The sequence below is a fragment of the Heterodontus francisci genome, chromosome 43 (assembly GCF_036365525.1).
Source record: "Heterodontus francisci isolate sHetFra1 chromosome 43, sHetFra1.hap1, whole genome shotgun sequence".
Lineage (NCBI taxonomy): Eukaryota > Metazoa > Chordata > Chondrichthyes > Heterodontiformes > Heterodontidae > Heterodontus > Heterodontus francisci.
In genome coordinates, this window is record NC_090413.1 from 24,604,148 (window position 1) to 24,624,010 (window position 19,863).

Consider the following 19,863-nt stretch of genomic DNA (forward strand, 5'->3'; position numbering starts at 1 on the left):
GAAAATGTGAAGGCAAAAGAGAGGCATGTGCAAGAGTGTGTGCGTGTACTTTCCCTCCTTTCATCTCAACAAAAAACATATAATAAATAAATAATCTCAGCCGCTACAAATTAGCGCTTATTTATCTTTGTTTAGGCACACCTGCAGACTCCCATTAAACAGATGGCTCTCTCTTAAGCTGAAACAGTATCTGGGATGACTGAAGTCTGATAAATGCTGTAAGTTTTTCTCCTTCCTGAAACATTTTCCATCAACAGCCTTTTTCTTTTTGCTGCCCAAGAACTTTTAAAAGGGAACTGGGCCCCACATGGCTAAATTGAGTTCTTTCACTCTCAGCTCAGTTCTCCCTGTATCTAAGGGTGATGAAAAGAGAGTCGAAAATATAAAAGTCATGGCCCTTCTTCAAGTTTCCTACTTATTAAAAACAACATTCAATGATTGAAGGTCTCAGACTCCTGGGTGTTCTCCATTTTGGGTTTCCAATTTGCCACAGAGTTGTTCGGTTGGTGTCAGGTAGTAGATCCAATAGCACATGGATCCACAGAGTCCATCAGGAATTGACACTTTTGACAACCATCTGAAGCTATCCAAAGTTGTCACATGCTGTAATACGGATGACCCAGGACCAGAAATGAGGCCAACTGACAGTGGACCAAAAAGGAACTACACACCATCGGGGTCTGGAGCTACACCACACCAGGGACTACACTTCCGTAAGTACTTCCTTGGGTATAAGAGCGCTTTGGGATGCCCCGAGATGGTGGAATTTACCTTGTAAATGCAAATTTTCAATATTGTTGCTAAATCTTTGAAGATTTTCTGTTTCATAGTCCATCCTTTTTCATTTCGTCACATACCGTTATTATCTAAACCACCTTCTCTTTCTTTAATATACCTTTTGATTTGAAGAATGAATTATGGCCAAGACACACGGCTTCAACAAGATGCAGGGTGCTGTGGTCTAAAGCAATTTGCAAATCCCCAGCAAATTTAATCCCACCTCATGTTTTAGACTCCTGGCTGTGTCGTCACCTTCCTACTGGGCTGGACGGTCTGTACATATCAAATCAACTTGCTTGTAGCATGGAGTTTCAGCACTAGAGCAATTCTGTACCGCATTCCCGTTTTGTGTAGCATTAGCTACAGTCACAAATGTGACACATCACTCCTTGCCACTCTGCGTATTAACCACAACAAACCAAGTACTTCCACGTCCTTTGAAACGTTCCCAATTAGAGCTCATTCTTTGCCCATCTTCCCTGCACACAACTGGATTCCTATTTCTACCAGTGACTTATTCTTCCAACCCATACTTCACCTACCACTGATATTAAGCGGCCTAAACAAGGGCTTGAATAGGGCCGCAAAGATAGTCTTGGCATCTCCAGGAATCTGCTGTGAGCAGTGTCGGGTGAAAAGCATAAGGGGTGGTAAAAAAGTGTTTTTATTTAAAATTTCTTTGATTAGTCACATAAATATTGAAGATGGTGTGGGACAGGATGGGGATGGGAGGGAAAAGGCTGTTTGACAGAGACAATTGGGTAGCAAGGTTGGAAGGGCAGGGTAGGTGCGATGGGAGGCTATGCAAAGAAAACAGAGTCGGCAACCCTAGGCCTGAAGCCTGAACTTGACCTACCAATGTCGGACCTAGAGCTTACCTCAGCTGCTTGGCGTAAGTCTGTTCAATTTCAGTCCGATCCTTCACAAACTTCACGTACTTCTCTACCAGGTCAATCCCCCACTGGGTTTGCCGTTCTATGATGTCATATTGGTCCTAAATCAGGAAACAAAAGAAAGCAGGTGGTCAGAAATCTAATAATAAAAGCAAAATACTGCGGATGCTGGAAATCTGAAATAAAAACAAGAAACACTGGAAATACTCAGCGGGTCGGGCAGCATCTGTGGAGAGAGAAGCAGAGTTAACTGACCTGAAACATTACTAAATTTCTAAAAAAAGTCAGAAAGCTACAGTTCATACACTTCAACCTAAACAGGAAGTTGGATAATAAATTGTCCGTGTAGCAGGCGGAACACCACTGATAGAAGCCTGCGTAGGGAAGACAAGTGTAGCTGGCTGTTTCCCTCATTACGACAGAGAGATTAGACACTGGCAGCAGTCTGCGCCTGCTTTCAAATCTTCAAAAGATTCTGAACAGACTCTGAAAAGAATTCAAAAGCCTCCCAAGATTTGGGACACTATGCTGTAGCTTTTGGAACCGGTTTAAAGTACGCAAAATCAAACACATTATAAATTATCTCCTGAATATTTCTTCGCTTCTGTACAAGGCAAAAAACTTGCAAGTGAGTTTAATTGTTAGTTTTAGAGTTTGCTGCCTCTCTGGGAGGACAGGTGTGCAACAGCAGACTGTGTAACTTCAGAAACCAAGTATCAAGGTGTTTTGTAATCCCATGGCACACTCCCTCCATAAATGGCAAAGTAAAAGGATGAGTAGGCCATTCGGCCCCTCGAGCCTACTGCGCCATTTCAACTCCACTTGTCCATCTTATTCCCATTTCTTTCGATTCCCTTAGTGTCCAAAAAGCAAGCAATCTCAGTCTTGAACATGTTCAATGACTCAACAGCCACAGCTGTCTGAGATAGAAATTTTCAAAGATCCAGAACCTTCTGAGTGAAGACGTTTCTTGTCCCATGCTTAAATGGCTGACCCATTATCCTGAGACTATGACTCTTTGGTGTAGGCTCTACATCCAGAGGAAAACAGCCTCGTAGCATCGAAACGGTCACCTCCCATTCTTCTAAACTCCAGAAAATATAGGCCCATTCTACTCAATCTCTCCTCATAGGAAAGCCCTCCCATCCTAGGAATCAGTCTTGTGTGATAATAAAAAGGGGAAAGGATCTGCTTATAAAAGCTTCATTTTACTATGCATGCAAATTTTTTATGTAGCATCCCATCACATCACTCAAACACCTCAAGAACGCCGCACTCAATGAATTATTTTGATATGCAGTGACTGTTGTGTCAGAAAGGGCCTTAAAAAAAGCATGCCTTACTTCAGTGAAGAAAATAGAACTTTCTATCCAGTTATTTGTTTTTAAACTCATTCAGTTTTCTTACATTTGATTTCTGCCTTCATTTATCAATGACTATTTAGAAATCTATAAGCTATTGTAAGGAATAAAGCTGAAACCAAAGTTCGTGCTGGAGGAGAATCCCAATGCTGTGACTCTGGACACTGCGACACTAAACGCCCTAGAGATACGGACATCATTTAAAATCCTCCAAGGGCATTTTGTGCCAAGGCACACAACCTTATTAGGAATCCTAAAAGCAGCTCTTTCTTCCCAATCCATTTCCTTCCATCCTCCACAATGGCAAACTATACTTCCTTGGATACCAGCCATTGATCGTATAGTACGTCAAATGAATGTCATGCCTGTGCCTAGACAGACAGCCGCCTTGCTACTGCATCATGGAGGGATTTGAACCAACTCTGGCATTCAACCCAATGTCCACATTACCAGCGGAGGTCATTAGATAGCGAGTATGAACTCTATCCTTGGCATCAGGTGGCAGGACCGTATCTCCAACACTGAAGTCATCGAGGCGGCCAACATCCCCAGCGTATATACCTTACTAAGCCAGCGGCGCCCGAGATGGCTTGGCCGTGTGAGCCGCATAGAAGATGGCAGGATCCCCAAGGACACATTGTACAGCGAGCTCGCCACTGGTATCAGACCCACCGGCCGTCCTTGTCTCCGCTTTAAAGACGTCTGCAAACGCGACATGAAGTCCTGTGACACTGATCAGAAGTCATGGGAGTCAGTTGCCAGCAATCGCCAGAGCTGGCGGTCAGCCATAAAGGCGGGGCTAAAGCGTGGCGAGTCGAACAGACTTAGCAGTTGGCAGGAAAAAAGTCAGAAGCGCAAGGGGAGAGCCAACTGTGCAACAGCCCCGACAATCAATTTTATCTGCAGCACCTGTGGAAGAGTCCGTCACTCTAGAATTGGCCTTTATAGCCACTCCAGGCGCTGCTTCACAAACCACTGACCACCTCCAGGCACTTACCCATTGTCTCCCGAGACAAGGAGGCCAAAGAAGATGATGAACTCTATCTGATTTTTTTCACCCGTCTCCCCTGGGACGCAGCACCAGAAGTAGGACATTAACAACTGAAGCCTGTTCTGCCATCAATTCAATCATGGCTGCTCTGCACCTCAAAACTCCATTCACCTGCCTTTGTCCCACATTATTCAATGCCCATGACTGGCAAAAATCTTTCGCAATTTTGAATTTTTCAATTGACCCCCAGGCTCAACACCAGAAGTAGTGCTTCCTGACACACACAGGTCAAGGGTCATGCCGTTGTCACTACCCTTGGCTGAGGTCAGCTAACACTGCACACACCGCGACTGCACCCAAGGTTATCTGAGCCTTTGCGGCTCATTCTCGCACCAGCTATAGAGAGGTGGTCTCTATATTTAGTTTGAGGGCAAGATTCTCTTGATTTATCTCAAGTATGCCACAACCAGTACATGTGAGAAAGTGGGTGAGAAATTTATTCCGCAGCCTTGGCCTACTCCTTTCTCACCTGGCCATTTGAAGAAATGGGAGAGCCGTGAAAATCCCTTCTAATTCTGCTGCCTTCCTTCCCCAGGGAGCCACCTGCCCTACACTAACCACCTCTCCATAATGCAGAGAATAGTAGGCGTAAGGCCTACTGGTTCCACCAGTCTCTGCCACCTCATATTGATGCTCTGATAGATTCCACCACCTCATAATCTTATGATATCCTCAAAACCAAATTTACCACTGTAGGACTCATTTTATGCAAGATTGAAAATTCACCTTCATTGCTCAGAGGGCACAATTTGGATGCAATATTCAAGGTGCACAGATGCGGAATTCCCTGTTCATTAAAAAAGGCAAAACCCCTTTTTTGAAATACAAAGTAGGCCGAGGGTTTTTCCTGAAAGCTTTTTGTTATTGTATATATAAAAATTGAGAAAGGCTTATTTCGGCTGCTTCAACAAGCCAGCTTTGTTTACGCCTCAGCCCACAGCCCATGCCAATAAACCTTTGCAGCCCAATTAATCCATCTTGAATATGTTCAAAATATTTGGCATCAGGCCCAAAGACTGAGAGAAAGAGAGAGACAGACAGACAGACAGGGAGTGAGAGACGGAGAGGAAGAGACAGTGAGAGCACGAAAAGAAAGAAAGATAGAGCAAGAGAGGAACGAGAAAAGAAAAACAATTATACTGGCACAAAAGAACTGCTGTTAAGACCAGCCTTTTGAAACATTCCAGTGTCTTTCTTTGACCCTGCGCTTACCACAGAGCTGAACCACAAAAAATGTGAGAAAGCAAAGAGCAATATTGTTGTGTGGGTGGTTCCCTGCCAATTCAATGGCCATTGCCACAAAGGCTTGTGGATAAGAAACAGTGATTTCATTGCAAAATAATTGTAATGAAATCCAAATTTATTTATTAAAGTGCTGTTGTGTTTTCAGGAACCATAATTGGCTTGACCTTTTATCCTCCAAATGTTATTTGTTGGCTGGAGAAAGTTGCTGGCTGTTCTGTGTTAGCAAGTCTGAAGGCTGCTGATTTAAACTAGTGGAGTGCTGTCTCAACCATTGGGCTCAATATCTTGCACGATCTACAGTACATAGAGCAGTGGAACCACCAAGGTTCATTTTAGCTGAACCTCCGATCCCTGCAACGTCTGCCACTGAGAAGGACTAGCAGCAGCAACTCTGCTAGATTAAAAAAAACCACTGTGCGCACTTGATTCTGAGAAGCGCTGACTTTTATATTTGGCCAGACAAAAAGGTACACAATGGTTGCTTGCATCTCCAGAGCCGTCTCATTTGCCACAGGTAATTCACCATTGTTCCTGCTGCAATAGCAACTGGAACATGGACCGTTTATGACTTGTACATGATGTAGTTCTGAGTCTGTGGTTGGGTACACTGGCTCCACAGAGGCATTGGGATCCTGGTCACACTGTTGGAGGAGTGTGGGGAGTCAGGCCAATATAGCCCAATGTCCCAAAACAGAGAGACTTGACTTTCTGGCGAGCTATCATTCTGCTGTCCCCCATCGGTTATTGTGACGTCATTGGCGCGTGAGTCTACTATAAAACAGATTTGAGGACAGAGTACCCTGGCTTCAAACAAGTCACAGGCTGGAAGCCAGCTGTTCTGGAAGAGGAAGGACAATGTTCTGCCTCAAACACACCGGTTGCAAGCTCCAGTCATGCTCAATAAAATCAAGGGGTTTAACTAAACAGGGCTATCCACAGACCAGCCCATTCAATGAACAGTCCTGCCACCTATGCCCTCACTTCACTACAACTGCCAAAACCTTTGCCAACATTCTTCTTACCACCACATTTGCTTTCTCCAACTTAACCTTCCTCAAACTCCAATCATTGAAAACTCAGCTGCTTGTATTTATCCCATACTATATCCTGCTCACTCCGTTCTTGCTGACAAAGATTAACCCCCAGCCACCCCTTATTCTCATCTTCAAATTCATCCAGATTTTCTTCCCTGAAGGACATTAGTGAACCAGATGGGGTTTTACGACAATCGATGACAGCTTCATGGCACCATTCCGGAGACCAGCATTCAAATCTGGATTTTCTTTTTACTAATTAATTCATTAGCTGCTGTACATTAGCCTGGGCTTCTGGATTACTTGTCCAGTGACATTACCACTCTGCCACCAGAAGGTGATGGTGTTCCCATGTCATTCTCGGTGGCAGGGTGCAGGCCGGAGGTTGGAAAACCGTTGAAGAAGCAGTGCAGACTCTGCAGCTACATCCGCTGGTGATGGAGGGAGTGGACGTTTAGGCTGTTCTGTCTGCAAGGTATCATGGGCCATTTTCCAACATTGAAAAAGGTGCTATAACAATTCACGTTGTTGGACAAAGTCTGTCATTTGTACACACATCCCCCCTCAATACAAGAAATGGCAAGGTTAGAAATGTCCTTGGATGCCTGGTTGACAGGGGCTCGACCTCATCCCATTTTAACAGCCTCAGCTGTTAGTAACAGAGCAGGAGTGTGTGAACACGTGCCCGAGATCTAATTTGACTGACCTGTGGCCTCTAAGGGCAGCTCGAACTCCTACCAGAGAGTGTCCTTTTAGGAACTAAACACCTCACAGGTGAAAAGATATTCTCGACCAGCTGAGTATCCATCATGTTGACAAGGGCTTATAAAAGGTCTTGGAAATATTTTCAGGAGTTTCCAACATCCTGGAATACTTGGACTTCTCAATGAGAAAAAGGAAGACATTCAAAAGAGACTCGTAAACAAGAAACTAACAGTCACCAGGCTTCAGGATAGCAGCTAGACTGTGGATCAAAGAAGGTTCTGGCTGGGGGGTTATTCTCTTTTATCAGGTACATACAGAGTTAGAGGGAGGAAGAGAGGTGAAGCATTTCAGACGATTGTGGGGGTGTTGACAAACATAGACCCAATCAAGAGATTATTCAAGAAGTCAGTTTGTTACACTTTGTGAGGATAACTACATAGGGACTGACTGGAACATACCCCTGATTCAGTTGTACTCATGAATAAGAGTCAAGGTGCCAGCATTGAATCTCCACTCTCACCAGGGGCGATCCTACTCTAAAAGATATTTAAAATTGTCCCACTGAATCATCCTGCCTGTCAGTCTTCTTCAAGGAAACCAAGCGAAGCATTGCACCAAGACTCACCAATCACGAACGGTAGAAGGTGTGGCTTTTTCAAAGCTCAACAGAAACACTTCCCAATTAATCATTACCCATTTACCGAAGACCAAAACCAGTACACAGTAAACACAGGGGTGTAATCGCCATCAGATGGTGTGGTAGCCAGGAATTTACCAAAGTGCAATCATTTTTGTGCGAATTTTCATTCCAGCCAGAAGAGTGCTGTCAGGCAAATCCCACCCCCCCCACTCCCCACCTGCCAAGACTGAGGCACACATGATTTCACCACATGAACATTAAAACTTAAAATTGCAAGCCCCCGACTGGAAAGACATTTGCATAGTAACTAGCAGAGTTGGAACAACGGACAAAGGACCATGCCCTGACCCATTCAACCAACAATGGACTTTTGATTACCAGACATTGACGGTGGGGTGAGGTAGCATTCCAGGTTGACTGCTAAGATAGCAGAATCCACAAACACAGAAGTGGTCAGACCAGTTTTAGTCATATGACTAGCTGGCTTTTGAGATTTGAACTTTACACAAGGGATTTGAACTACGAACGCTGTGTGCTCCTGATTGGAACAGAACCCCTCCTGTCCTGCCTGCTCATCTCTCAGGGAACTGAATCTTGTGAAAACACATGAACCTCAAAAGAGAGAAAAGTCTCCTATGCGAACAAGGTTTAAGAATCCTGGGCCCCAATGAAAAGCAAGACTACCTAAAATCAAGTAAGCTTGAAGCACAGTAAACAAGAAACTCTTCTGAAATTGCCTCAAACCCCTCTCTACTATACTTTCCTCTCCTCTTTGCAGTCTCCATTTGCATGTGTGTATCGCGTGGGCGCGTAATACATCCGTAGGCGTTAATCGTATTAGAGTTTAAGTTTAAGGTTTAATAAATTTCACATTTCTTCTTTAAACCTGAGAAAGCCTGGATGTGCTCATTTCTTTGCCTTATAGTTGGAAAGCAGTGAACAAGAATTCACAAAGGGGGAGCTCAAAACACAGTGTGTTTAAAATTAAACCCTGTTACATTAAGCCCAGGTGAAGACAGCAACAGATTCCTAGACACCTTCCTCACCTGGTCATAACAGTGCATTCTGAGCTGAGTAACCCCAGGGCTAAGTTTCTGGTAGTTAATGGTCGCCGAGGGAGGCAATATTTCAAGAGAATGAGTTCAGTTTAGCACATGAGCAGCAATTGCCTTAAATGTGACCTTTTTGCTGCAACAGTTTGATACTAACACACACCCAACGGTCACAAACTTTCACCACTGCCCCATCTATTAATGGCCCAGTCTACAGCCCGCAGCACACTTTAAAAAAGACATGTGCAAGCACAGCATAGAGCAGGCATTTGATTGGTTCCACCAGTGCAAGTATAACATTTTACGGTGAGTTGGAATTATTAATTGCCTAATTTCTCTGACTCACAGCAAGTGATGACTCAGAAGAAAACACAACTTAATCTACCTGCTCTCTGCAGTCAGACTCTGAATTTCCCACCTTAGGACACTCAGGTGCTGCACCTTTACTGGAAAGCCCATTCATTTCCATGACTGATTAACTTTGCGTCATATTCTCAAAGAAATGAAAGAAGCAGCAGCCTGTTTTTGGAGGCAGACAGACAGTCTGGCAAAGAGAAGTCTATGATCAATTAGGCAGCGTCTGCCGAGGATTCACCAGCGGAGCTGGCAAGTGCAGCCTCTGCCCTTTACAACAGTGCAATGAAAATTCAACAACTTACCTACTGCATCTTTATCCTCGTAAAACGCCCCAATCCACTTCACAGGAGCATTAGCAAACAAGATTTAACACTGAGCCACATAAGCATATGGGACCCTTGGCTTTATTAATAGAGACATAGAGTACAAAAGCAAGGAAGTTGTGCTAAAACTTTATAAATCACCGGTTAGGCCTCAGCTGGATACTGTGTTCAATTCTGGGCATGACACATTAGGAAGGATGTTAAGGCCTTGGAGAGGGTACAGAGGAGATTTATGAGAACGGTTCCAGGGATAAGAGACTTCAGTTATATGGAAAGACTAGCAAGACTGAGGTTGTTCTCCTTAGAGCGGAGATGGTTAAAAGAAGATTTGATAGCAAAGAGCCAGCACAGGCATGATGGGCCAAATGGCCTCCTTCTGTCCTATATCATCCTATGATTGTATAAGGAGGTATTAGGACAGGTGAACAAAAGCTTGATCAAAGAGGTAAGTTTTAAGGATCACAAAAGGAGAAGGTGGTGGAAAGGCAGAGAGGTTTAAGAAGGGAATTCCAGAGCCTGGGAGCCAGGCGGAATGCACTGTCACCTCTGAGTTAGGGGTTGTGGGTTCGAGTCCCACTCCATAGACTCGAGCAAAAAGTCTAGACTGAATCTCCAGTGCAGTACTGAGGGAGCACTGCACTATCGGAGGTGCTGTCTTTCGGATGAGACATTAAACAGAGGAGCAATCTGATCTCTCAGGTGGATGTAAAAGATCCCATGGCATTTTTTGAAGGAGAGCAGGGGAGTTCTCCCCAATTTTTATCCCCCAACCAACATCACAAAACAGATTATCTGCTTATTGTCACATTGCTGTTTGTGGGATCTTGCTGGATGCAAATTGGCTGCTCGGTTTCCTACATTACAGCAGTGACCACACTCCAAAAATACTTCATTGGCTGTAACGTGCTTTGGGATATCCTGAAGTCATGAAAGGTGCTATATAAATGCAAGTTTTTCCTATAGCAGGTTACTATAATATCTATGGAAAATACACACCACACAGAGTGCATAAAGTGCCCACTGACCACTGGATCATTCACGACCCAATATTCAGGACTCTACCAACAAGGACTTTGCATTTGAACACTGGCGTTTTATCAATTTCGCCAATTGTTGCTTCAATTCATTCTCTGGTAAAATTCACACTGTATGCAAGGTCGCTAGCTCATGGCAAAATGTTAAGTCACAGCTAGTTGTCACTGAATCCACCAGGGCAGGAAGCCCAAGCTGCTTTCTAAAAGGATCGGTGCAATGTTGCAGCTGATTAGTGCAGGATGCACATTGACTTCCGACTGAATGAGTCGTCAACACAATATCGGCGGTGAGGAGAACGAAGGCAAAGATTAGGATTAGGGAGGAGGGGAAATTTCACAGGCGCCGTCACACCAGGTCATGCACACTCAATCTCTCAGCAGCCAATTTCACAGAAAGCAAGTTGTAAGAGGCGTTGACCTATCACAGTGACGTTTTCCTGCTGTGGCCACTTCAGAGGTCGGTTAATGGTCAACAACATTGCTGTGGGTCTGGAGTCACATGTAGGCCAGACCAGGTAAGGATGGCAGATTTCCTTCCCTAAAAGTCATTAGTGAACAAGCTGTTTTTTTATTTATGACAATCTGGAAGTTTCATGGTCACCATTACTGACACTAGCGTTATATTCTAGATTTTTATTTAATTACTTGAACTTAAATTTCCCAGTTGCCATGGTGGGATTTGAACTCCTAACTAGATCATTAGTTCAGGTCTGTGGATTACCAGTACAGTAACATAACCACTATGCTACGGTGCTCAAGTCCTGGGGCACTGAGGCAACACTATAGACAAGGGATCGAGCTGACCTCGCCTCTCTGGCTCAGTTTTTATAAAAGAAGCCACATCGGACTAGCCGTGGGAAGAGAGTGTTTCTAGACGATTCCTAGGACAGTCCAATGGTGGGGAGTACGGAGGGGGGGGGGGGGGGGGGGGAGGTGGAAAACGGGGAAGGAGAAAGAGGAAGTGTCTTACCTCTCAAGTCCTGCATTTTCCTGCTTTTCATATATGAAGTGGTTACTGGGGTTTTGTAGTCTCTAGGAATACGAAAGTGTTCAGCTTGGGTTATTTCCTTTGGATTTCCCTCAGTATTTTGTGGTGCTGATGCAAAATACTTTACAGAAAAGTCCCATCGATTGGAAACACCTGACACTCCCAATAACACTCTACCCTCCCAATGTCAACATTTAATTAGATTAAGAACATGCAGTGAGTAAATGCATTGACTGACAATAGAACAGATTCCCCACACTGGGAAGATCCCAGGTGCCATCCCTGGTCTGTGCCAAGGTGGCAGGTATTAGCTGAGGGAATACAAGGCAATATTTAGGCATGGAAAACACTAGCTAGAAGTCTTGCTCATGGTCACACTATCAAATGTAAAATGCTTATGTGCGGATGTTGGACGATTGAGCTCAATGGTGATGCTACCAATGGTCGAATAGGCTCTCAAGAATCTAGGTTCACCCATCACTCCTGTGCTCGCTGGCCTACACTGGTGCCCAGTCCAGCAATGCCTTGAAATTTAAAATTCTCGTCATTGTGCTCGCATCCCTCCATGGCCTCACCGCTCCCCATTTAAGGAACGTCCTCCAGCCTGAAAAGTTTCCGAGACCTCAGCACTCTTCCAGTTCTGGCTTCTTGCACATCCCCAATTTCCCTCACACCAACATTAACGGTTGTGTCTTCAGCTCCCGAGGCCCCAAGCTCTGGAATTAGGTCACTAATCCCTTAAACCTCGCTGTCCTTTTTTAACATGCATCTTCAAACGTACCTCTGACCAAGATTTTGGTCACCTGTCTGAATATCTGATGCGGCTCGGTATGTTTTGTGTGACAAAGCCTCTGTGAAGTGAGTTGGGGACATTTCACCATTTTAAAAGGTGGTATATATATCGGTTTACAAAGATTACTATTTGGGTGCATGAGTGGAGGACAGGCGTTGCTCGTGGGTCTAAATACCTTCAGAAGGAGTACGACATGGGGAGAAAGAGAACTAGTGATCATATCAACATCACTTACTCAGAACATGTTGCAAGACGAAGCAGGGAAATCTCCCAGGGGTGAGAAATGCAATCTTTGCATTTTAAATGCTGAGATTGCTCCAAAATTGCTTTAAGCACATGGATTTAAATATTTGGTGACAGCATTTGGTGCGGAAACAGTTCGGATTCATCTTTTAAAATTTACAAAAGCTATGACGCAAGAACCTGGGCTGACTGAACATTCCTGCTCAATTAGCAGGACCCGAGGCCTAAGCTCGACGAGTTCCTGGCAGATCAGATGTACGCGGAAATAGAACGAGCTCAACAGAATAAACAACATTTCGGGAGCAAGTGAAAACTAATAGGAAATGAAAAAAGAAAACTTTGCTCCTGTAGCACAACCAAACTGCACTTCAAACTGCCCCAGAATACAGGGCCTAGCTCCAAAGATAACATTACAGCAGCAGCATCAGCCTAACTGGCTGCAGAAAGGAAAAGTATATCCATCCGAAACACTGGGTAATGTTAACAGGAAATAGTTTGGAAAGTGGTATTGGTTTGCATGTTTAATCTGAAGCAGCGCCAAAGTGTTTTCAACCTTAATGTGGCTTCAGTACTTAAGCAGTAATGTGTAAAGGAAACACGCCTTGGGGTCGGGAGGTACATAGAATGTAGTCCGGGACAGACCCAGCTGCTGGCTCCGACCCAACAAAGCTTGCCAGTAAAGTTTGCGCACTTGAACTGTGGAAAGACCTAGGTTTTACAATCACAGGCCTGTCCTTGCTACGCTGAGATGTATCTGGAGGGAGAACTTTGAGTAATGCAATGCTGGGATGAGATACCAGGCGTTGACTCTGCTTGGGGGTGGGGTGTTGGGAATACTCTGAGGCGATGAAATACAGGGCAACACGTGCACGCGCGCACACACACAAAGTGCATTTAGCACCTTCCACATATTAGGCAAGGCGTGACTGTTCACTACACAGGCTTGGTGATAACAGAGCACAAGAGATTTTACATACACAGTGGTGCTCTCCTTATAAAAAGGGGGCTTAATTCTTTTGTGGAAAGTAACACTTAGTGGTTCAACAGTATAGAATTAGGATCATAATAGTACCGTAGGAGTTCATTTAGCCCATTCATTTTATGTTCATCCTATTGCCCTGCCATTTCCCCACCTCCTTTCCAATTCTCACCAGATGTGCAGTGATTCCATGGGCACTTTCTTCCCCCCACTTCTCCCCCTCACCCCAGGCTCTCAGGAATGCCACTCCTTCCCCACCTGGGAGCTCCCCTTTCCCTGTCCAAGAGTCACCGCCATCCCCCACCCCCCCCCCCCACTCTCTGAAGAAACACTTCGAGACTCCTCCAGTGAAGCCTGTGCCTCACCACCACCTTTTCAAGGGCAATTAGGGATGGGCAATCAATGCTGGCCTGGCCAGCGATGCCCACATCCCAAGAATGAATTTTTTTTTTAAATGGTTGCGATGGGAATTAGAGAGTCAGAATAATACTGAATCTAGGAAGGTGAGAACACAAGTAAACCAGGATCATGCCCAGAAATGCAAAGATAGTGGGAAGGCTCTACTCTGTTTCAGCACTTTGGGAAACAGGATTACATGATCATTGAGACCCTTTTATGATATAGCTCAATGTGTTTGTCAGCATGCTGTTACAATTCACAACACGCAATAGCCCAATGACAGGGTCCTGGGCATTGCACAAAAATTACTGCAACATGTAGCAAAGACCAGTTGGAATTTCTCTCAGCTCAAATACAATTTGCGGCATAACTTGCTGGAATGGAAGGCAATGGGAACCTGGGACCTCAGTGAACAATGGGACCAACTGCCTATCTCCTTAACCAATGAGATTAAAAGATAGAGAAAGAAACAGAGGAACAACAGAGGAGAAAGTAGGACAAATTTTAGTCAAATAAGGTACAGAAAGAGAGAGAGAGGGAAAGACTGGATTGAGCAAGAGAGAAAAAAAAAGACAAAGAAAAAGATACATATATTAAAAATGTAAATTTTAAATCCTCCAGAAGAGAGTTTACTAGCTACAGGAATGCGATTCAATGGTTTAAACTGTTCCCTTTCTGGGCCTAAGAGGTTGATTATCCTTTTAACAATATGATATGATGCCATTTAGGCTGTCATTTATGAGCCCTAACTACTTGCCGTGAGTTTAATGGGAAATTAAAATGCAAATGCAGCAAGATCTTAAATCAAGTATGAGTTGTCACTTGGGTGAGGCTGATGGTGAATCAAAAAAGAATGGACTTGCATTCAGAGAGCACTTTTCACAACCTCAGAACGTCCCAAAGCGCTTTACAGTCAATGAAGTACTTTTGAAGTGTAGTCAAAGTTATAATGTAGGAAAAGTGGCAGCCAATTTTCGCACAGCAAGCTCCCACAAACAGCAATGTACTAAGGACCATATAGCCAAAGACTTGCAGGTTGATAGGTAAATTGGCCATTGTAAATTGCCCCTAGTGTAGCTAGGTGGTAGGAGAATGGTGGGGATGTGGTAGAGAATATGGGGTTAATGTAGGATTAGTATAAATGGATGGTTGTTGGTCGGCACAGACTCAGTGGGCCGAAGGGCCTGTTTCAGTGCTGTATCTCTAAATAAATAAATGTTGATTGCAGGATAAACATTGGCCAGGACACTGGGGGATAACTCTGCTCTTCAAGATCATGCCACGAGATCCTTTATATCCACCTGAGCAGTCAGATGAGGCCTTGGTTTAATATCTCATCCGAAAGATAGCACCTCCAACAGTGCAGCACACCCTCAGTACTTCACTGGAGTGTCAGCCTTGAATTTTGTGCAAGCCCTGGAGTGGGATTTGAACCCAGAACCTCGTGACTCAGAGGTGTGAGTGCTACCAACTGAGCCACTGCTGACACGGTCAACCAGAAAGTTTTGCCGATATGCGACACACGCCATATCGCTTCTTCCACTGAGCTTGCTGACTGATTTGCTCACTTACAGAGCATGGTGTGAACTTGTCACTACTTTTGTGGGAAGATTTGGTGCAATGCGTTGTGGCCATGGCTTGGGGTCCCAACCAACTCGATCTGATGTTCACCGTCGTAAAAACTCTGCACCTTCTGGAAAGCTGAGCCCGGCGACGTTCCTGAAACAGAGCTCAGTTCCCAGTCGACCTTATACTTCCCCACACTGCAGACACATGGCTGTACGCGTTGTATAAGAATAGAACTGATTACAAATGACTACAAGAGGATATCACATGACCAGTTGGGTTCCTGTACCACAAGCCTCAGATCAGCCACACAACTGAATCAGTGCAGCGGTCATCAAACTTTTGAAGCATGGAGAAAACCAGGGAAGATGGAAAGGCCAAGTATGAAAAAGTTCCCAACCGTCAAAAAGTTTTTAAAATGAAAAATGAAAACTGGCTTTGCATTCTAAAAGAACCAAAAATAAAAAAAAGCATTCCCTATTAGTATTTTTCAAAAAAAAAAGTGGTGCATAATTGTTACAAATTTAACTTGGGCACCTCGTGTCGCTAATTCCACTAATCCTCCCAACATGCCTAGCAGAGAGCACTGCAGAGCTGGCAGTATAACTGAAGTCTGCCGACACCACAACGCACTGAACAGTTACCCATCTCAAGCAGAGCCAATGGAGGAGTGTTTACTATGTACCAGGGCTCGTACACAGCCTGCTCCCCTTCACTCGCTGACTTAGTAGACCATCAGCTCATTCATAGCCATAAAGAAAGACAGACAAACTTGCATTTATCTAGTGCCTTTCACAACCTCAGGATGTCCCAAAGCGCTTTACAGCCAATGAAGTATTTTTCAAACTGCTGTCTCTGTTGTAATGCGGTGGCCATTTTACACACAGCAAGATCCCACAAACAGCAATGTGATTATGACCAGATAATTGGTTTTAGTGATGTTGATTGAGGGGTAAATACCCATCCAGGGCATAGGGGAGAATGCCCCTGCTCTCATGAAATAGCACAGGGGGATTTTACATGCACCTGAAGGGGGGCAACCAGGGCCTTGGTTTAACATCTCATCCGAAAGATGGCATCTCCAACAGTGCACTGGCCCTCAGTACCAGCACTGGAGTGTCTTTTGTACTCAAGCCTCCGGAATGGGACTCGAACCCATGACCTTTCAACTCACGGGTCGGTATGCTACCCCGATGCAAAGCTAACACCCAATGGCACAAACCAGGTCAGTGACCGACACTGCATTAAAACATAAAAATAGCTGAAGCCTGGAGCTGAACTGCCGCTGGCAAGATGCTCTTGTTATATGACCAGCCATGGAACTGCAACAGCGCTGGAACCCAAATCAGGCCCCGCTCAGCCTGAACCTGCAGTTCATGCAAAAACAGGAGAAACAGGTTCGCAGGTGCTGCGTGACTCCGGTTGCCAGCTGTACTGTGGATGATGGCTTAAGGACGTGTCAAAGTCACTTACAAAAAAAAAACGCAGAAGTGCCAAGTCTGTACATAAATGAAACAAAAAACTCTTCAACATGCAAATCCCTTCCACCTGGAGGGAGAACAAATATCGATAGAGGAAGTACAGAGTTGAGGGAAAATACTAACAGTGGGAGACCTTCTAGAAAGGACAGAGTCGACAGTTTTCTTGTTGAAAAACAAATTGTTCATTGCCAGAATTGAAGACTTTAAAAAGGGGTACGATTGGCAACTGTAGCCCCAATTTTCCACTCCCACCCTCCCTGGGAGCTCAGGTCACGCTTGAAGAATGTGGAATTACTCCTTCAATCTCGGTGTTGATACTTAGCCAATAGAGGTGCCAACCCTGTTTGGACACATTCCTGGAGGGTTCATCACATGACCTCCCGCTTCCAGCTGTTTCACCCAAACAACATTCTCTCTCCATCTCCAATATTTTAAGATAAATTATAACCTAAAGTTTTCAAAGAAATCAAAAAAAAAACTCTTTTATATGCCCTTATGATATTTCACCTGGGTTTGGAAGGGGAGATTTCTGAAGTGAACTGGGATAGAAACACACATGCAGGTTTCAAACAAACCAGACTGGAAATCTTGGGTGTTTCCAGAAACTGGTTCAAAGAATTCTTTTACAAGTTTAGCTGTTCAGCTGCAAACACAGCATCTGTCCGTGTGCTCTACAATCTATGTACACAAATCTCCCCAATGCTGACTGTCCCCATCCAGCTGTACAGCGATGCACAATTGATGGCTCTCACTAGCCCCCTGTACCATGGCTTTGCCCTTCTCTACCTCCAACTGTCTCCGGCCTGACAACCCTCTGAGATGTCTGTGCTTCTGGCCTCTCTTGCATCGCAGATTTTCATCGCTCCACCATCGGTGGCTGTGCCTGAAGCTCTGGAATTCCCTCCCTAAACCTCTCCGCCTATCCCTCCTCCTTTAGCTTCTTCTTAAAACTGACCTCTTTGATCAAGCTTTTGGTTGTGTTCTAACATAATTGCTTTTTTTGATAGAACAACTTGCAATTATATAGCCCCTTTAATGTAGTAAAACACACCAACATGCTTCAAAGGAGCGGTATCAAACAAAATTTGACACCGAGCCGTGCAAATAGATATTAGGGCAAGTCAGAGGTAGGTTTTAAGGAGGGTCTTAAAATTGAGGAGAAAGGAAGAGGTGGGGGAAACAGAGAGGTTTAGGGAAGCAATTCCAGAGAGTAGGTCCTGGATAGTAACATTACCACATCTTAAGGGCCAGTCAAGTGAGGTGGTGCAAAAGTCACATTTTATATCATTGATTATTCCTCCCTTAAGGATCAAATAAAACCCCAGAAGGCAGGCTTCATGATGCTGAGCTATCCCCGACTCTCAGTCTGGTATCTGGTGAATATTTCAATGCCTTTGCGCTCTGGGCTACTGCACAGAGCACAAATGCTTTTCACTCCAGCTTCCAATCTGTGCATACAATCACCCACTAGGATTTCAGTAATGCGTTAATGATGGGCGTGGGAAATGTTCACACACTGTCCACTTGATCTTGTGAAAAACATCCTGCAGCACAATCAAGAGATTTTGCCCTTTTGAGACCTGGCTCAAGTCCACAGAGACCATTTTGTAGGATGTAAACCGGGCTGAAGAAGCAGTGAATACAGATCCGATATCAGTACTAACCCAATGCCATCATTGTTAATAAAACAGCCGGCTAGTGTGTTTTGCTGGCAAAAAATGAAAGTCAGTCATCACGGAGAGATTTCAAGCCCTGAACGTTAGTTCTGAAGCATGGAAACTTTTAGTACATGATGATTAAAAATACACATCAAAACAGGTTAATATGGCCTGGGTAATTATTATTATTCAAAATTACAGATCTACTGTGTTTAAAAATTACAAGAATCTCATTGGAACAAAACAGAATGCATTCCAGACGGAGAAATGTGATAACAGGTCTGGGCAAGACAGGCGAGCTGGTACTGCTCTTGTTTTCTAATCTGTTGTGTGTCCTGTGCTTCCTTATTTGTATATTCTTTGGGCCTCAATAAAGAAAAATGACTCGCCTTTACACAGGGCCTCACAGAGCTGGAATGTCTGAAAGTGTTTCACACCATGAATTACTTTTTCCAAGTACTGTTATGTCGGCGAACACAACAGTTGATTTGGACACAGACGAAGTGGATGACAGGTTAATCTGTTTGCGTTGTGGAAGGAATGTTGGTCAGGATTCCAACTGAGCTCTCTTTTTCTTCAAATAGTGCTGATGCACCTTTAATGCCCACCTCAACAGGTTAAGACAGACCCGGGCTTAATGTTTCATCTATACAGCTGCACTTCTGGCACTGAAGTGTCAGCCGAGGTTATGAGCCAAGCCCTAGAGTGGGACTGAAACCCACGAGTTTCAGACTCAAAAGGCAAGACTGTTACCAGTGGAGGCGAGCTGACAGAGGTAGTTCAATTCTAACCAGGGAGTTCTCACCTTTGTCCTGGCATTGATAGACTAGAAAGGTCTATAAAGTGGAAGTGTGAAATGAACTTTGAACTGTATCACTTCTACGCTGGCAAGAATAACTATCGGGGTAAACCACTCCTCGATTGAGCAATGCAACAGCAACTAATTATTGCCACATTATAGAACTGACACCTGATGCAGGTGAGCAACAGCTCTCCTGTGTGAATGTCCATTCACTTTACCATGAGAAGCTCCGTTATCATTGCTCATGATTTGCCATCTTTCAAAGAACAAAGAACAGTACAGCACAGGAACAGGCCATTCGGCCCTCCAGGCCTGCGCCGATCTTGATGCCTGCCTAAACTAAAACCTTCTGCACTTCCAGGGACCGTATCCCTCTATTCCCATCCTATTCATGTATTTGTCAAGATGCCTCTTAAATGTCGCTATCGCACCTGCTTCCACCACCTCCCCCGGCAGCAAGTTCCAGGCACTCACCACCC

At 44.5% G+C, this 19,863-nt stretch overlaps 1 protein-coding gene across 1 annotated transcript in view; it reads right to left on the bottom strand.

Annotated features, from left to right (window-relative positions):
• LOC137355726 (cdc42-interacting protein 4 homolog) overlaps nt 1-19,863 on the bottom strand; it is a 95,905-nt gene that overhangs the window by 36,850 nt on the left and 39,192 nt on the right. The window contains exon 2 of the mRNA XM_068021191.1: nt 1,659-1,774. Within this exon, the coding sequence (XP_067877292.1) occupies nt 1,659-1,774 (116 nt within the window). The remainder of the gene's footprint in view (nt 1-1,658; nt 1,775-19,863) is intronic.